Source organism: Haliaeetus leucocephalus, unplaced genomic scaffold (assembly GCF_000737465.1).
Source record: "Haliaeetus leucocephalus isolate CR32 unplaced genomic scaffold, Haliaeetus_leucocephalus-4.0 Scaffold162, whole genome shotgun sequence".
Taxonomy (NCBI): domain Eukaryota; kingdom Metazoa; phylum Chordata; class Aves; order Accipitriformes; family Accipitridae; genus Haliaeetus; species Haliaeetus leucocephalus.
Window position 1 is genome coordinate 1,598,222 of NW_010972598.1, and position 19,480 is coordinate 1,617,701.

General features: G+C 34.7%; 1 protein-coding gene across 1 annotated transcript in view; it reads left to right on the forward strand.

Moving 5' to 3' along the window:
- Positions 1–19,480, forward strand: part of CEP170 (centrosomal protein 170kDa) — a 104,619-nt gene that overhangs the window by 27,220 nt on the left and 57,919 nt on the right. The window contains exons 3-7 of the mRNA XM_010562600.1: positions 3,394–3,483; positions 9,223–9,301; positions 9,927–9,985; positions 10,097–10,259; positions 12,412–12,546. Coding sequence (XP_010560902.1) covers positions 3,394–3,483; positions 9,223–9,301; positions 9,927–9,985; positions 10,097–10,259; positions 12,412–12,546 — 526 coding nt within the window. The remainder of the gene's footprint in view (positions 1–3,393; positions 3,484–9,222; positions 9,302–9,926; positions 9,986–10,096; positions 10,260–12,411; positions 12,547–19,480) is intronic.

Sequence of the window (19,480 nt, forward strand, 5' to 3'; positions counted from 1 at the left end):
CTCCCTTTCCACTCTTGACAACTTGGTTGTTCTCTTACTGCAAAGCATGTGGAAAATGCATGATAAAGAAAGCAGAATTTAATGCTTTTATTCATAGTCTCGCGGCAGAAAATATATTATAAAAGCCTTATTAAAAAGCATTTCAACTCCATTGCATGCTTGATAGAATTAGACCTCAGATCTGTACCTAACACTGTTCAAAGAGATTTTGTTCATGTCTGGGAATACAGATTTGCTTTAAATGTGTTATTTTGTAAATATGCTCAAACAGTGCGCAGTCTTTGTATTTAGCTACCTACTCCAATGCACCAGCCTGCTTGTGGATAAATACCACATTTTCCCTTTCTTTCACCATTATGTTTAGAAAACTTTCTGAATCTTGGTGATGAAAACATTTCCAAGGTAAAAAAATCTACATTATTCCTAATACCAAAGCTATTTCCAAAGAAGAATACTCCTATTTTCTGTATTCTGAACATTTTCTTAGTAGTCTGGATTGAATTGTCTTTGTCTAAAATAATGCCAGTTACAAATTTATTTTAACTGAGGATGGAGTTTTCCTCTTCATATTCATACAGCTCTTAGCACAGTTATTCTGTGATTTTTATTATTTCTGCAGTTTATATATAAATCTTTGTACTGGGTCTGGCTGGGTTGGAGTTAATTTTCTTTATAGAAGCCCTTCTGGTTATATGTTTTCGATTTGTGACCAAAACACTGTTGATAGCACACCAATATTTTAGCTATTGCTGAACACTGTGCACAGTTTCAAGGCATTCTCTCTCACTCTGCTTCTCCTACACACATGTGAATATGGGGGTGCACAAGAAGTTGAGAGGGAACACAACCAGGACATTGACCCAAACTGACCAAAGGGGTATTCCATGCCATATAATGCCATGCTCGGCAATAAAAACGGAGGAGGCTTTGGGAAAGGTAACCACTGCTCAAAGACTGGCTGTGCGTTGGTCTGCTTCTGGGAGGTGGTGAGTGATTGCCTTTGCATCACTTGATTTATTTCTTCTTTCTTCTTCCTCTTTCCTTTGCTGCTTAAACTATCTTTAACTTGACTCATGAGTTTTCTTGCTTTTGCTCTTCCTGTTCTATCCCCCATCTTACTGGGGCAGAGGGGAGGGAGTGAGCAGCTGTGTGGTGCTTAGCGGCTGTGTGGTGCTTAGTGGCCAGCCGGGGCACCACAGTCTTACAAAAAGCAATTTTGCTAGCACTTAGATTTGAGTGGAAGGCTACAATAACGAATCAGAAGGGAAAATGGCATTTGAAAGATTTGCAAAGTCTTCTCACCTGTAAAGATCCTCTGCAATGAATAAAAGTGTCCAATTATATGCAAGTAATCTGAACCTGAGGAGAACCTTGATGTTTTGCAGAATTTCAGGTGTTTCTCTAAAAGCCACAGCCTTGCGTAATCATTCTTACCATTTCTGAGGATGTGGCAAAATATCATGAAGCTTTAAGGATTTTTTTTTGTGCCCTTTACATTTTAACTTATTTTTAATAGGATGTAGCACAGAAAGATAATAAAATAATTGATTATTCATATAATATGTATTTGAATTACATAACTGAAAAAAGTTCAGAAATTTTTCCCATAACCTAGGTAAAGATAGGGTAATTCTTGTGCTTGCATTGCTGCATCACTTGAGTGTGGAAAAGTGTAATTCTGCTTGACACTGTAGGCTCAGCAGAACAGTCCCCACATCAGTGAATTTGATTTTATTGAGATAGCTTGTTTTCATTGAAGAAAGGTTACTAAGTTAGTAGAAAATGAACTATACTGGTATATCATCATCTACCATTAAGAACACTTAACTGATGTAGTATACTGGTGCAGCTTTTATTGGCATGGACCTTGTTGTTCATTTGTCTGTCTCTTCCTTAATTTTCCCCTCCCCCTTTATATCCTGGCCCTCCTTCTCTACCTCTCAAAACTGCAGAGCAAATTGGTTCAAATGAAAAGTCTAAAAATGAAATAGTAAGTATAAGCACAAGAGGACTGATCTCACTTCTTTGAGGAGAAAACGAAGCACTCGGAGGATGTCATGGAAGGGAAGAATAAGGGAGTAAATTGAAATGAAGGAAGGAAAATAGTAGCAGCAAGTCTCAAGAAATGGATAAGAAACGAGATGATAAAGGTGGAATTCTGAGAAGAGGAAGCATTTCTTTAGGAGTCATGATTGCATGTTCTGATGCCTTGAACTGGCTAATGCACTGATAACCTGGGACTCCTAGAACTGACAGACTGGAGGTGCTGGTACAGAAATAAGCACAGAAGTCTTGGACAGAAATTTACCATTCTCAGTGCTATGAGAATAGCATTGAACAATGAGTTGATCAAGGACAGAAGATGCAAACCTGAAACTGGAAAGAATGCTATTGGAAGAAATTTGCTGCTATGCAGGCATGTCAGGACGCTGCACTAGCAAAATTACCAGAAAACAGCCTGAGATCAAGCATGCATAGCTGGGGAACATGAGCTGTGAGCTCCATCCAGTTGGGAACTCTTCTAGATGTCAAGGTGCTGACCACATACATGCGTGAAGGAAGCATACATCCAGCCCCACCTCTTCCTTGCTTGCAGTCAGTACCTCAGGCTGCAAACACTTGGCCATGGGCAAGTGCTAAAGGAGGGACTTAGCTGTTATGGAGGTGGTGTTCGTGGAGGAAATAGTAACAAGAATTTTTCCTGATCTATGGGTTGACATCTGGATGTGAAATAAAGAATTAATGAAATAAATAAATGCTGCAGTGCTTAAGGAAGGACTGAGAAAGAGTCAGAACTGATGGGAATAGTCGTTCAGAAACCAGTTATACATTTAATAAAGAGGCTATAGCTAATTTGTTTAGGAAATTGAGATCAAGGAGAAACAATTGGAATGCTTGTATACTGTGGTAAGTATCCCAGGCAACGTAAGGGAAAATTTAACAGATGCATGACAGGAAACAGCATGTTTCAGAGAGAACAGCAATACCACAGTCATATTGGTGTTTTGCAAGATGCGTGTAGTTAAGGAGAGAGAGAGAAATAACGGTGAAGTTGATGATATTAAATTAAGCATCAGGGATACTATGGTGAACTGGAAGAAAAAAATCTTTGGATAAGATATGGCTGGATCTGGCTTGTAATCACATTTGGGGAAGCATTAAGAAAATAATTCTTCTGAATTAATTTTAGGATTCTGCTATGGGCACCCAAAGCCAGAGTTGGGTGTGGTTAGAGATTGAGTTTTTTCATATGTGGGACTAACTTTTTTATATAATTTGAATAAATGTGCTATGTAGAAAGAAAATAATCACGCTACTTTAAAAAATAGCCATTAATGATCTGTTTTTGAAATACCTTATCTCATTTTGTATAAATTTTTTTATGTGTTTTAGTCACGAAGTGTGGACAAGCAACATGCTGTACTTAACTACGATGCCTCTACGGATGAACACTTGGTGAAGGATTTGGGCAGCTTGAATGGGGTAAGTTGACATCAGAAATGGATAGCTCCCCATAGTCTTTAATATGTTTGTTTGGTTTGGGTTTTTTGGGTTTTTTGTAGTAAAGAGAGTATGACTTAACAAGTGTACGTTAATATCTGTTTAATGCAAGACTGGAAATGGATGAACATTCAAAAGGAAATTGTAGTTTTTGCAGGGGTTTTCCACTGCATGTTATTTAAGGGCTGCAGTAAATTCCATTAATAAGAGGGCCTTGGCAGTAGGAAAAAACTCCAAAAGAATAAAAAGGAATATGTTACTCTTCTGTATTTCAGAAATGTAGAAAAAAAAATAATCTTGATTATATTGTTAAAAAAAAAAAAGTGGAGGGGGGATTTCAATCTCTAAAATGTCTGGTTAAGAAATAGATTTTTATTTCGTATGCTATTCCTTTTTTCTCCTTTTTTCATACAGAGAAGAATGTTAAACTGTACTTCATCTGTGGAAAAAAAATTAAGTATGCAATAACCATGTTGTGTGTAAAACTATTTAATTCTATATTTGCATTTAGTTTTTCAGTATCCTTTTTGTCAAAATGGCTATGAATAATGTGTGTCAAGTTATTACAAACTAATACAGGAAAAATGCAAAGTTATGAGCAAAATAAAGTTTCGTATGACATTTTACATTTTAAGGCTTTTGTAGCAATTGTGTATACAATATTCAAGGTAAGCTTCATCTTTTATAAATGTTTTGAATATTATAATAGATTATTAAAAACTTACTATGTCATATTTCAGCAGCCCTTTAGATACTTCGTGAGCTGTTTATACACACTAGTTATGGTTGTTATTTTATATAACTAAATGTTTGGCTGTGTCATGAATGTGTACAGAATAAAATTGTGAGTTCATCTGTGGTTGCTTATTTGAATTAATATTTAGAAAGCTACTGGTAGTGTATAGCTTTGTCAAATGTTTAAAAATTAGAAGATGAAGAAGAAATCTCAAGTTACTGCCTGTTAGCATTGATTTAGGTTTTGGGTGTTTGATCCTGAAGTGCATTTCAAAATAAAAACCCTATTAGCCTGTCTCTATTAGCTTTTCTGTATTTTAAGGTGACTAACTCAGCCTTGCAAAGAGTCAGAGTCTCAACTCCACGTGAAACCAGTGTAACCTGTAGGGTTATATCCTTTGAACAGTTATAGACGTATAAGAACTCTACTCCTTAAATATTTAATATACCTCTGTATTTTGAAAGTCAGTGCACTGTTTCAAGGCAGTGATCAAAAATGAATTCAGCACATAGTCATTTTTTGCTGAGCCATTTGATTTTATTCTCTAATTCTACGTTGCTCCTGTAGGCAGTAAGGCATACCTTCAGATTTTCATTGCCTTTTCACAAAACTTGAATTTAATAAAAATATATGTTAAAAGGCCTTCATTTGACTTGTTTCTTTGCGTCTGATAAAGAGCTTTCGGTTACTTGCTTCGCTTGATCTGATTCATTCTCAAGTTTGAGGTGTCAGTTGCTCTATAGCTGTTTACCCAGATACATCAAAGAAACTCTTCCCACAGTTTTGGGATGGGCAATATTAATTAGGAGTTCAATCCTTGCTCTTTGTCTTTGTCGTGCTTCTCTTACTATCTCTTTCCAACTGTGCTTTTCTTACATACCTCTAACTACCTGGTTTCAGGTCGAAAGAAGAAACACATGATTTTGTAACACCGTACTTAATTGTGTGGCAGAACAATGTATGCAATGCCTCTGTACCATGCGGTGAACTACGAACTAGGCAATAACTCTTTTAGTCTAGCTACCATTTCCACTGAGAACACCACCTCCCTAACAGCCAAGTTCTTCCTTTAGTGCTTCACCAGCTTCTCCCGTTCTTATTTTGCTTGCTTCATGAAAAGCAAACATTTGGTTTGGGTCTCCCCGGTTAGTCCCACTTCTTTGGAGAACAGCTATATACTTTCTTTAGTATACAAGACCACTCCATTCCTGGTGTAATGCACTTTAACCACTCAAGATAACTCAGAGTTTAAGGGGGGATGTCTATGACCAATACATAGGGCTTTTGGTTTGAGTTTTAGGAGTCCCAAATAATTTCACAAGATGAACTGTAATTGCACCTGATGCCCTAATGCTTAAGTATTCTTATCTGTATCGTTGATTCACACTTAGTTCAGTGAAAAGTTTACAGTAGTCTTCATCCTGGACTGCATACATTTAGATTTGAAAATAAAGCAAAAGTAAATTTTAATCAGATTTACACGATGTAAAGTTTTATTTCTAATAATCCATCATGATGACTCCTGGTCATTCCTGCTTATCTTTTATTTCATACAGAAAAGATTAAGGAATTTCTCTTTTCTGAAGAAAATATGTACAGTTGCTAAGATACAATCTATTATTTCACCAGTATCCACAGAATTCAACTGTATTTTCTCCTTTGACTTGTGATCTCAAGAAAATACCAGAAAAGTTATCAAACATCCATGGACTTGTTGAATAAAGTTCTTCTCAGGGATGTTTACAGAATAGCGATGTCCTTTCACACTGATGTTTTAGGGCTGGGTTGCAAAATGCTCAGCAAACTTTGTGAAGGCTTAAAGAGCATTGACTGTCCCTATTTGAAGAATAAAGCTTTGGAAATCATGTGAATATATAAAAATTGTGTATAGAGTGATTTAAAGGGGGAAAAGGATTCCTTGTTTACTTAGTAACTAGCTTTTTCAAGCTAGCTTTGTCTTGCATCCCAAAGCCTGTGGTGGTATTTTAAAACTCCATTGGCAAAACAGCTGAGGCTTGTGTATGCCATCAGGTCAGTCATGAGGATGTCTGTAGGCTGCACACACTGCCTTCAGAGTTCTCTGGGTTGAGTATATTGCATGCAGATGGATTTCAGAACTCTGACCTGGGAGGAAAAATGTATACATACACATGTACATACATGTCCGCAAGGTGGCCTACATTTTGTTGACTCACTAAAATTCAGGCTGCTTTGATACTCTTCACATGGGTTTTTGTTCTTGATTCTCACAATGTTAAAGTGGAATAGATATGCATTAAACACAAGTTTTGTGCTTACAAACCAGTAAACAGTTGTACTTTTAATTCTTATTTCTCATGGAAGAGATAGGTAAGCAATCTTTTAAACAATGAAATATTATTTTCATTTAGTAAAAGAAAATAAAACAGAAAATCCCTTTACTATTTGTGGAAAGAGCCTTGTTTCTGTCTTTCCAGACTTTACCTAATACTAGATTTGGATGAGCAACACAAGCGTTCAAAGATTCAGATTCTTTGCTTGCTTAATTATTCAGGGGTTTGGGGGTTTTTTTGTGTGTGTGTGCCCTTAACTTCAAAGTGCTTAAAAAATGGTGTATTTCAGCTGCTACATTCCTTAAAAACATGTATGCGTTGTTGTAGAATTCTTAAGTTAGAAGTAGGATGATCCCGTGGGGTTGTGATATTCTGAGTCCCCCAAACTGGCACAAACCAATAGTAAATGTGTTTCAGAAAGATACCCTGGATATTTAATCTCCTATCTGTAGTATTAATATGTAATAGTTATGAAAAGTAAAAATGAGCAAGAAGCTGTAAATTTTTTAAGGTATGGGAATATACACGACTGATAAATAATTAATAATATAATGCGACGGTTTCATATCAGCTAATCCATAAATATTTTATTTGCTTTGAATTTGCCCTAAATTAAGTCTTCATTTTGTATTTTAAAAGAAGATGAAGGAAGTTACACCAAGGAAAAAGAGACTTTTCACATATAGCTGGTTATTTGTGTTTCTTAAAGGAAGATGCTACATTCTTTTAAGTCCAGATGTTGTGGTCTTCTCAGGTGAAAGGAGAGGGAAGATTTCAAGAAAGCCAGTGGAGAGTGTAGGGGAGAGGAACTCAGAGTGTAAATTGTAGCTTCTTAATGCAGATTTGAATTGAGCCTTGAGGAATAGTTTAAGGGAAGATGCTGTGCAGGTTTTTTGTCAGCTCACTGTAGAAAGATTCTTCAAAGATCTGTAACTCTGAAAGCATCTTAAATATTATGCAGGGTTACATTTACTGTTTTCTTTCTTTCTTTGTAGCCTGATCTCTAGTTTTTGTAATTGAGAGCTTAATATTCTATTCTGCTAGACAAAACATGTCTTTGCCCCTTTATATTTCTCTATCACCGAGTGAATTCAGAAGATACTGACATGCTAGAGCATTTTCTCTGAAGGTAACAAATTCAGTTTAGGAAACAATTCATTTTCACAGTTAGAGATTCAGCCTAATTTGGAGAGCTCTAAGAGCAGTGGTATGACTCACGATGAGCAGAAGGGTCAGTATGAGAGCTGTCATTGGGAGGTGGCAGGTTCTGGGACTAGTCTCAACCTGAAGGTTTAAGCATCCTTTCCAACGGCAAAAGGGCAAGTTGTGAGAAGAACACTCTCAGCTCCTGATACCCACTCCTACCTTAGTGTGTTATCATCCTTGGTTTCTGGTATCTTAAGTCACCACATGCAACTTCAAGTCTTGCTGATAGTAACCTGGGCAGTTTGCTTGACGCTGACAGCCTACCTTCCTAAGACTGTAAATCAGTCTTTAAAGATGCAGATCAGTTCCAATGAAGGAGTAAACTTCCCCCCCCCCCAATGCCCTCGTTCTTACAAGGGCTTGTGTCTGTTTTAGAATTTTATGTAGATGGCTTTCTAGAATTTCCTTTAGGGCTTGAATAATCGTAACTTCAAGCCCTATTTATGTTCATTTAGTTTTTTTCCCCACAGAGATGAAACTGTTTTCCAATTCTTCCAAACTACATCTCTTGAGATCCATTTTGGCTTGAACGTGTATTATTCTTCCTCCTTGCTGCCTCTGTAATTAGTCATTGTATATATATCAGGTGTTCTCTTGAAATTTATACCAGCATGTTTTTGCAAATTCCTTACTTTTCACTGTTAGGTTCAATCTGGACCTTGAAATCGGAGTGATTGGTAATCTCTACTGCCTGTAACAGCCAACTGGTATGGGTGGTGAAATTGGGTAAACTTTCAGGTGCATAAATCCTTCTCCAAATCACTGAAATCTTGTCTAATTTCTCCAACTGGGTTTCCAATAGTGATTTCAAGGAGGAGAGGATTACTTACTATACAGTAACTGAATTTTCAAAAGGTATTGTCAAACCTGTGGAATTTGCTCTGCTTTGCTGCTAGCTGGTATAATAATGTTATTTCTTCTTAAAAATATTGTTATACTTACTCTTTCAAGAGCCGCAATGTATTGAACTCTTCATCGCTGCTATTTGGAGTCACTCAGATGCACTTGGTCCATTTTTCCTTTAAGTCACTTGACAATATTTAGAAATAATAAGCTTCCTCAGAACCCTCATATTAAATGTTAAATGCTGTACAAATGTGATGATAAATCAATTCTGACAGCTAATTGGGATTGAAAAAGCAAACTACAGGAAAAATAGTGAGTGGAGGTACTAATCTGAGGGAACATTAATGATTCAGTAAATACTGCTAGCAAGATTAAACTTGTGAGAAACTTCTCAAGGCCAGTGTGATGTCAGCAGCCTGGTTAGTGACTGGTGTTTAACCTTTCTTTTGAAATATTCTGTGAAGCAGGTGGCAATTTGAGCTTAAAGTTTAATTCCCCAGTGAATCACCAGTAGACAATTTGTGGTGCTGGAAACTGTCCTATAAAATTATTTAAATAATTTGTCATTTTATTATTTTGGAATTCAACAGTATCTCTTTCTGTCCTCATTTATTTCTGTAGACGTTTGTCAATGATGTGAGGATTCCAGAACAGACATACATCACTCTGAAGTTAGAAGATAAATTGAGATTTGGATATGATATCCTTGTCATAAAAATGCACAGTGTCAGGATATGCTTTTCTTGTTAAAAGTATGGTTGTGTTAAACGAAGGGTTGTCATACTATTTGAGAAGCAACTTTGAAATAGTTATTTCTCTCATTACTACAAAAATGCCTATATTAGAGAAAATGGTGGGGTTTAGAATACTGTACCTTGGTCGGAACTATTGATAAAGTACATTTCATTGTTTCTCGCTGCAAGAAATGTCTACTTCCAATTACAATTTAAAACCTAATGTGTAACTTATGTGTTGCTAAGAAACATTACTTTTCTTTGAGGCAAATACACAAATATTTGTATTATATGAGATTGTATACAAGTAGAGAAGATTGCAAATAATTACTCAGCAAACTACTGAATGAAAAAAAAAGAACTTGTATTATTACAACATTAAGGTATCTATTCAGTGTTCTGTTTACAAATAGTAAATAATTGTATTGTGTGTTTGCTTTGAGTATGATTGTACATGCTAGTCCTAACAGTGACATATTAGTAGAAGTGTCACCAGTCCAGTGGTGAAACAGGCTGCAGAACTGTTGCTTTTCTGTAAAATTCTCTTGTGAATTGAGAAATCTTTCCAGTATTTTCCTTAGCATTTCCTACATACTAATCTTTTTACTGTTGTCAGGGGAGAGATGAGAGTCCCTGAAGAAGCACTTAAGGTAACAACGTGCAGTTCCTAGACATTCTTCTGTCATTGTGTAGTTACTGATAACATGGTGGGGTTTCCACTCTCTGAGGGTGGTTTTTTTCCTCTATTTAATGTCATGTAGCATGAAAAATTCACAAGCCAACTCCAATTATCCCAAAAACCTTCGGAGGCAGAAGGATCGAAGCAAACCAGCTCCAAAAGCTCAGAGTCCAAGGTAACAGACTCCACAGCTGAAGTGCACCACAAAACTACAGAAGCACTGAAATCTGAAGAGAAATCAATGGGTAAGGTTCAGTTTTGCTGCACAAGCACACAAACTTGGAAAGGATATTAATTTGCTTTGGTGTAGGATGCTTGTGAAATCCTGTAGATGGTTAAAACTCCACATATGTGAAATTTTAAACATACTTTAAGTGTAATTAATAACTTTCAGAATTGAATTTCTGCCTTTTTTGCTGTGGCATCCACATGTTAAGAAAACTCAAAAGCGACATTTAATCAGCATTTATTAGGGTTTTTGGCATTTCTCTTTTCCGAAATCACAAGCTTTCAGCATTTGTGGCAGGAAAGTCCTATTCTTTGTAGTTTAACCAAAAATATTTTTCAGGAATACTTTGTACTTTTTACCACCACCCTTGTCAAGTGCTCTTTCTCTCTTTTTTTTTTTTTTTTTTTTAAATGGGTGGGGGGTTTGTTTATTTTATAGATATTAGCATTCATTGTTAGATGCCTCAGGATAGAACCTAAGTGTTCCATTGTGGTTTAAAAATTTGTAGCAACTGTAGCTTTGGTCTTGTTTCTACATCATCTTTCATGTTTATGTAATGTGTCATGGTGGCTCCGCTGCGGGTGTCTTAACTTCAGTGTGAGGCTTGCTAAAGTTTATTGTTCATCTTATAGTAACTTGCTGTGTTACCTGTTACTACAGGAGATAACCACAAGAATTAGAAAAGAATCAGGTATTGTTGCTTCCTTAATATGGAGCTGACTTAGGTCTGACTCCTTAGGTCAAGGCTGTACAGTTTTGTTTAGGTTTAATCCATTCTTCTGGAAGACACACTTCACGGAGTTCTCTTCCCCACATAATAGGATTCTGTGGTTTCTTGGCTGATTTAGCATCCTATTAAGGGTACATAAAGCCTATCCGTTACTTCAGTGTTCCTATTCAATATGGCTTTTCAGCATTTGGGTCCTCTTAATTTTTCATAAAGTAGCACAGTGGGGTTTTTTATACTCATCTTCCATTTGTCTTTTCACTCTTCCAAAAAACAGTCAAAGTTAACGATAGGGATTTATATTTGAGTGCAACTCTCAGAAGCTTTTTGGGGATTGATTCTCTCACTGTTGCTGTATATATGCATTACTGTTTGCTAATGCTAATTCAGTGCACAAGTTTCAGCCATCAAGTTTTTAAAAACAATTCAGTATTGACTAAACTGTAATGCTTTTTAAAAAAAGTACTTAGTATCTTCAAATCATATTGAAACTTTTGGCATGGCTATGAAATTACATATCGTCTTCGGAATGGTAGTGAATAAAACATTGAATAAAAATGTTGAAATTCATGATAGGCAAAGTAACAGACAAGCTACTAAGCTGGATTTGAACAGATCATGTTATTTTATAGAAAGACTGTTTAAAGTATCTTCAGAACATCTGTATGATACTAGAATAGCTAAATCTCAGTAGGGTGAAGTATTCTTCCAAGAGATCAGGTCAAAACTAATCCAGTCATTTATCATCAAGGTAGAAATCTTACCTACATGAGTGGGTTTTTTTCTTATTTAATCTTTACGTTTAAATGTGTTTGAACATGTATATACATCCAGTGTAAGAAATAGCATTTTTAATTGTATTGTAATTTAACTATTATCTTTTTTAAAAAAGAAAATTAAAAATGGTTCTCCTCAGTAGTGTTTTACACAAGGTAACTTTCAGCACTCTGTAGTAGTTGTCAGCAGTTTGGAACCTTGGCAACATTGCAAAATTTGATCAGTTTTTCATGCAGTGAGTTCAGATTTCATTGAAAGGTCAACGTGGGTAAAAAGTGAGAATCTTCTCACAGAAATAGCAGCAGACAGCTTTCAGGAATGTACTGCTATACTGATGACTTTAAACTGAAAGCAGAAAATAATGTTTACAGATATATCAGGGTAACAATAAGACATGTCTCCTGCCTTTGCGTAAACATTTGTGCCAGAAGTTTTGATCAGGTCATTACTAAGCTGTTATATTTAGAACCCAGATCAGTTATCCAGCCTCCAAGTTTGTTTTGTATTTAGGCAAATGCATGCAACCAATTCACTTCAGCTTCCAGGAGAAATGATCCAAGCAAATGGCTCTCTCTTCATGTTATTTTAACCTAAATATCACAACTACATAGAAAAGTAATTTCTAAAGTAATTTTCTAAAAGTAATTTTGGGCTGATTTTATAGATCTTTCTGCCATGCCTCGTGGGACACCTTTGTATGGACAGCCAGCCTGGTGGGGTGATGATGAAGCTGATGAAAAAAGTAGTTGTAAGCCAGATAGCAAGCATGAAGAAAAAATGCGTGAGACGGGGGCTTCGGGTAAGTCTGTTGTCTTATTTTTGTGTTGTTTGGGGTTTTTTTTCTATAGTAAAGTGCATATATTCTTAACTACGGACCTAAACAGATATTAGTGTTTGGAAGTTTCATAGACAGTTTGCAGAGATGAAAGCCTATTAAAATTAAGTTAGTTTAAAAAACTTTTTCTGTGAGAAACTATGCATTTCCAGAGACAAATTTAACGTATAATGTATCAGTTTTCTAGTATATAATGCAATTTCTTATCAGTAAATACAGAAGATAACATTAACTGAACCAGTGTGTCTTATCAATTTAGTCTATATCTGTCGCTTTATATGCTTAAAATTAGAGATTACATAGGGATAATTTATAAAAATAATTTCTGAAAATAAATGGTGATACATTATTTTTGTATTCAACTTCAAGCTATATAAGGTGATCTATGCTAATATTTTCTCCTGTAATTCAGTAATGCTGTGTTAAGGGAATTGCATTTCATAGTTCTTGCAGTAAACATTTGCATAGTCTAAAGTTAAACTGGTAATGTTTATTTCCCCATAATACAGACTTCTTTTTAGTTAGCTTGTCTATACAGAGTATGTATTGCCAAAACTTAAATCTCAATGCCTATAATTAGGCTTCTAAATCTATCATCAGGCATATAAATAAAGTGACTGCTATTCTTATAAAAAGAATAACCTTAAAACTTACTCAAGTTAGGACAAAATTCAACCATGTTTGTATAGCTGTTTAGACACACATTTAAGGCCCAACAGTTTTAAGTTTTGTGGTTTTTGAAGTACTTTATCTGAAGTGGGAATTTCTCTGTTCCTGTAATAGTAGTTGCCTTGGTTGTCATGAATCCTATTTTGCAGGAATTGGAGTAAACTCTAAAAATGTGTAAAATCAAATTAAACTAACGCTTCAATGTAATGAAGTCAACATCTTTGGAGTTGTCGTTAAAGGCTATGACAAAAAGTTCTTTTTCATATTAGTCTAAAGTTATCACGACTCAGACAGTATAGTAGGACTGTTAAGATTTGGACTAGTAGAAGGAAACCAGGTGAAAACATTTAAATTAGTAACAGGTTTTGTGCAACTTAAAGAACTTCATTGCGTATAAAAGAACTCCATCATAATTCAGTACAGTTACAGAACACTTTCTTATTTGGTTAGTTTTTTGGTGAAAAACTTCTCTACCGTACGCAGCATGAGTAGAGTATGCTATTGTGTGCTCCTATGGAGGCTTTTTAGCTACAGGCTTAATACCCTACATTAGTAATCTGTAACTATACAGTTCAAATCTTGTCTAAAAATGTGTTCTTCAAACACTTTTAAGCATTTCTAAGGAATACAGATTTGGTTCCTAATGGCAATAATAATGAGAAACAATGACTGTTAGATGTTCTTCCACTTCCATTTTTCTCAACAAAATAGAAAAGCGCATGTCATCAGTTACAAAGAAAAAGTTAAGTCCTTGCCTTTGAGTTGTGCCATCAATAGACTTGCTAGCCACATGATTCTCCTTGCTTTCCAGATTACAGGAAGCATTAACTATTGGCTATGAAACCTGTGACTCTGTATCTTGCTTTATATGCCAAAACAGGGATGGTAAAGTCTCTAGTATCTGTGGTTTTATTGCTTAGATGCCAATGTCTGTAGCAAACTAGTGTAACAAAAATAAGAATTCATCAAGCTTTTTATACTCACATGTATCTATCTACATTGTTTTAATTTAAAAAACATGCATGTTATTTGCCCTCATTAAATACAGGGTTATTAAAAGTAATATCCTGAAGTCTGTGGTTTTGATGCCATGCCATTAACAAGGTATAACGCAAGATTCCAGCTTCTATTTAGTAGCATACCTATTCTTATTTTTTCATAATTTTAAATTGCTTTTTCAGAAGCAATATTGCATCAAATGGTTTACGTGCTCTTGTATTTATTTTATCAAGAGCTTTTTCAGCAAGTGATCAGTGCTTCTGTCTTAGTTCCCAAGTTCAAAGAAAAATAAGATTCCAATTTCCTGTCAAAGTAATCAAGGAGGTGCAGTCTGTTTCAGTAGTAGATGAAAATATGTTTGTTCGAGACATAACTTCAGTAATGGGGATATTTTTGACATGCTTTGCCTTAGTGAAGTTGTCATAAGGTAAATGATTAATAGAGAAGATGAACTAATATTTTCTACACTGTTTAACTGATTTTGTTTGTTTGTTTTCCTTATATATACACACTATAAATAAAAATAAAATTTGGGCCCGGAGCCTTCTCAGCAAATAAAATATTTCTTTTTTTTAAAATGTATATGTATACATATATGTATATGTATATATAAAACATATGTTAGAAATCCCTTTTGTTTATGTTGTTATTGTTTAATCATGAATTTATTTCCTACGAATAGAATTAATCTAAGTAGAGTGTAGGAATAGCTTCTATTTCCTCAAACTGAACAACTAATAAATCTGCAAGAATGGAATTCAGTTTGAATAAGTACATACTAAACAAAAGCTTATGTGAAATGTTATAGGAAGACACTGCTGGGAAAAAAACAAACCCTGACATTTTTGCAAAACAATTTCATTTGGGAGGATGTAGAACTATAATTCCTTGTATAGACAAGTGATTTATTTATCTTGATCACTTAATCTCTGAGTAGACATTAGTCGTATGTTTTACTAGTCTGTTTTTTGACTGTTGTAGATGTTCTTCTAGTAGCGTTGGCAGATAGCCTGAGAAGACAGACAGATAAGAGTTGACATTTGCCTTTATGGACACATTTCCTCAATCTCAGAACACTAACTATGTCTGTGTAGAAGTGTGCAAAAAAATATCCTAAATGTTTTAGTACAATTATAAAATAAAGACATAAGTTTTTGGGGCCCTTTTGGCCTACAGTTACATTCCATGAAAACATTAAATTAATTTTCAACAAGTTAGTATGCATTTTCCTCATGCACTTAGGTTTTATAACATAGATGAATATAATGATTGGAAATCAATATAAAGAAACACTTTAATGAAAGGAAATTAGAAACTTCACAAGACTGTCACGTTTGGATACCTTTTAAATGAAAATGAACTTTAATAAAACACGTTCAAGATTGATGCAGTTATTTGTTCTTTCGTGGGCTAAATTGTATTAAGTATTTAAAACACCGATTTGGACCATGCTTCTTAATATAAACTGCTGAAAAGTAAGTACATTACAGGTGAATTCATGTACATAAGTTCTTAAACTTTTTTTTTCAGTAACTCAAATCAATAAAACCTGATACCATTGTAACAAATTAATCCTATGAAGAATCTGCTTCATGCTTTAATGATTTGGTACATGATTATTCACTGAATAGAAGGCATGAATTATAACAGATGGAGCAAGGTTTAATGAGGAGATTGAAATAGATTTGTTTCTGCTAAGCCAACTATGGACAATTAGTCTTTACAATCTCAAGTTAATAAGATTATTTCAGTGTTACTGTCTTTCTATCACAACGGAAACTCACTAATGGAAATTATTTCCAAACAGAGCAGAATAGCCTGGAAAACTTCGAAAAGAAAAAACCTTTCTGCTTTTTTCAGACATGCATGTTGCTCTAATTTAATGATCCATGGATCTACTAGTCTGTATTAAAATGAACAGTTGCATATACACCTATGATGTGACTTTATCTACACTGCAGCTGTTAAACTTACATGTTATTGGCAAGTTTACCTGGTGTGTAATTATTATTATTGCCACGTGTTACAGTCTCACTTTGTGGAAAAGCAAAAACTGCATTCTCTGCTGATCTCAGTAGTGGTTGTGGAATTTTACATCATTAATGCCTTTACCAGAAATCTAAGAAAAGATAGAAGTCAATTTTTAAACAGGCTTTAAGGATCTGAAGTAATTTTTTCCATTTGGCATGATGTATTTTTTTAATTCCAGTGTTGTGTAACAATGTGTCAGATTAAATGTTCTTTACACTTAAGAAACAGTGTCATTTTAAGGTAAAGTAGGCTGACAGTTATTTTAGAAATACCAGTGTAATCAGTATATGTAGGAGATTACACACACATGTTTAATCACTAGTATTAACATTAAAGTTCTAGAAGTTTATTCTAGAATTTTGCTGGGGTTTGGTCTGGAATACGTGCAAGTGCTGCGTATGTAAGGCTTGCTTTGCAAAGCTATAGAAGTGTATGTGCATAGGATGTCACAGGGAGCTTACAGAACTTTTTAGAGCCATCACAGCAATATATTTAAGTAAGATTAGTTTTGCACTTTTTTTCACTTTTAACTCCTTTAAAGCATGCAGTTAAATGATTTATTATGACGTGGGGATTTCTCTACAATACTTTTTTATATTTTTATTTAGAGCAATTTTGATATTATTTCATAAGACGGGTTATGACAACATTAAAAGACAAAGATCATCTTATTTAATACTAGGAGAATCGTTACATGTATTTTTTGCAGTCTTGTCTTTAAACAACAAATGAAAAATATGCTTTAACCATAAAGCAAACAAAAATAACCTAAAAGTTAAGTGGGAAATAAAAAGTAGTAATATGGAGAGAAAGAGAAAGAAAAAAAAGAAATTCTATTAAGCATTTGAAGGCGCTAAGTTCAGCTTCTTTTCATTAAACATATCATTGCACAGTACGCAATATAAAGCTAACATAAAAAATATTTTGAGGTATTGTGTAAATATGATATTTTGGCTGCTTCTTACACCTTCTGCAAATAAATATTTTGCTCCAGGTTTACAGACATTTTTTCAAGAAGTGCTTTGTAAATTCCAGATCATTTTCTTTTACAGGTTTTATTCTTAAAACTGTATTTTTAAGGCAGAAAAAAAAGAACATTTCTAAAAAATCTGAAGACCATGCAAGATATTTTCTGAGGTTTCATCCTATCTTTGCAGATGATAATATATTCATATACACAGGCAATTTCTTGCATATCTGATAGCGTGTGTTGAATAGCACAGACTACCTATGACATTTCTTCTCCAGGTTGGCATGACTATTTGTGTGTGTAACTTAAGAAATATAACTTTAAAACCCAAAAAAATCCTAGAAAGCATAATCAATTCTGCTAACTTCACAAAGTGAATGTTGCTTTTCTGATTATCATCTCTGACATTATTCTAGTAAAGGATCTCCCTGAATCTCTATTTGGTTAAGCCTATGATTTCCCAAATATTACACAGTTTCCCTCTTAGCCTCTCCTAGACTTGTTATTTCATTTATTGTCTCACTACACCTGTGTAGCAGCTACAGTTATTGCTTCCTTACTTGCCTTGTAGAAACTGTTGCAGAGTTGTCTTTTGTAGTTCTAGACCTTTGTAGAATGAGAGCTGCTTCTTTACAGATACCCTGCTTCTTTTTCTGCCCCTTTCCTTTCACTCTTGCCAGTTCAGAAGTCTCTTCAGTCCCTGAAGAGGTAGCAGTTCACAACCCACCATCCCCTCATTTTCCCAAAACACGCTTTCAATTCCACACAATTGCCTTTTTTGCTGTACAGATACTATGCTTGTTCTATTTAAAAATTATAGAGCTGTGATGACCGCTAACTATCTTCAGTATTTGCTGGAGGGTTTTCTCTTAAAGCTTTCTGTATTCAGTCTGATACATAATTTTCTTCATCTTGACCGATGACTTTTTATAATAGGATTTCAAAGGTAAGGCTATTTTATAGATCACTCTTTGTAATATTTAGAAAGCTGTAAGGACTTACATTTAGAATTTGGGTGAAAAATTCTGAAGGGTGGTTCAGATCAGGATCTATATTTTTGTTTCCGCATTGTTTTCAATTCCTTATTCTAATCAATTCTGATATATTTAACTCTTCTAAAAATGCAAGTACTTCAGGCTGAAAATAGGATTTTTTAAGTAATTAAAATTAACTTGTACTTCAGATATTTTTCATTATATATAATATCAATGTATTTGTAAGAATTTTTCTAGTTTAGCAAAATTTACAATTTAGTTGTAGTTCAGTTTCTCACTTCTTTTGATTAGATTCACTCTGTCATAATTTAGATTCAAGCCATGTTATAGCATGTTTTAATCAAAAATATTAGTATAAACAGTTGATTACAAATGTTAAATTTGGTGCAGGCAAGTTTTACAGGGAGAATTGTCCATCAGTGCTCACCAGCCAGTGTTACAGATCCCCTCATCCTAAGCCTACCATGCATCTGATGTAGTTTGGCTACAATCTTGTGATTTGCAAAAGATGGTGATGAACCAGTTACTTCATATTTACTGAAAAATATTGTTTATTGTGTGACCAGTAGATTGCTCTTGCCTGGCCCAAAACTAGAAATATTTCTCAAAACATACTGTGTTAGCCAGTTATCTTTTGAAGGAGCATTGAACACAGTCTTGCTTAATTATTGGTTACAATTGCATGAAATTGTATTTTTTTTAATGACCTTTGCATCAGTAAAATAGGTTTATTCTGTACTGTTTGTCTGCTGGCATAAGTGTTTTCAGGAAGGGGGCTAAAAAGGGCATTCTGTTTCCCAGGGAGGGGAGTAGTGAGTTGCTGTTGTAGTGCCTGGAAACTACCCCACAGAGATGAGGTAGCTCACAGTGCAGTGAAAAGCATTAGCTAGGGTATTCTTGGAATGCAACAGCACAATATGAAAACTGTCTGAATTCTGAACATCTTTTGTGTTTGCAACAGCTACTTTTAGATAAAATAAGTTGAAAGAGTTGTCACCTGTGTCAGAGTTATTTTATCCTGTTGGTATCCAAGTATGGCAATAATAAAGAATGTGTACTATTTTTGTTATCACACCATAACATCATTTTTTTTAACTTTTCCAGCTATTATGCTGTCCCTTAATTAGTTCTATTTCTCTGTATCAAATTACCATCCTTTTTTATTTTTTAATTTTTCAACCTTTTCCTAAATCTTCACAAGAAGCACGTGTTTGTGAAGAACAGCATAGGCGCA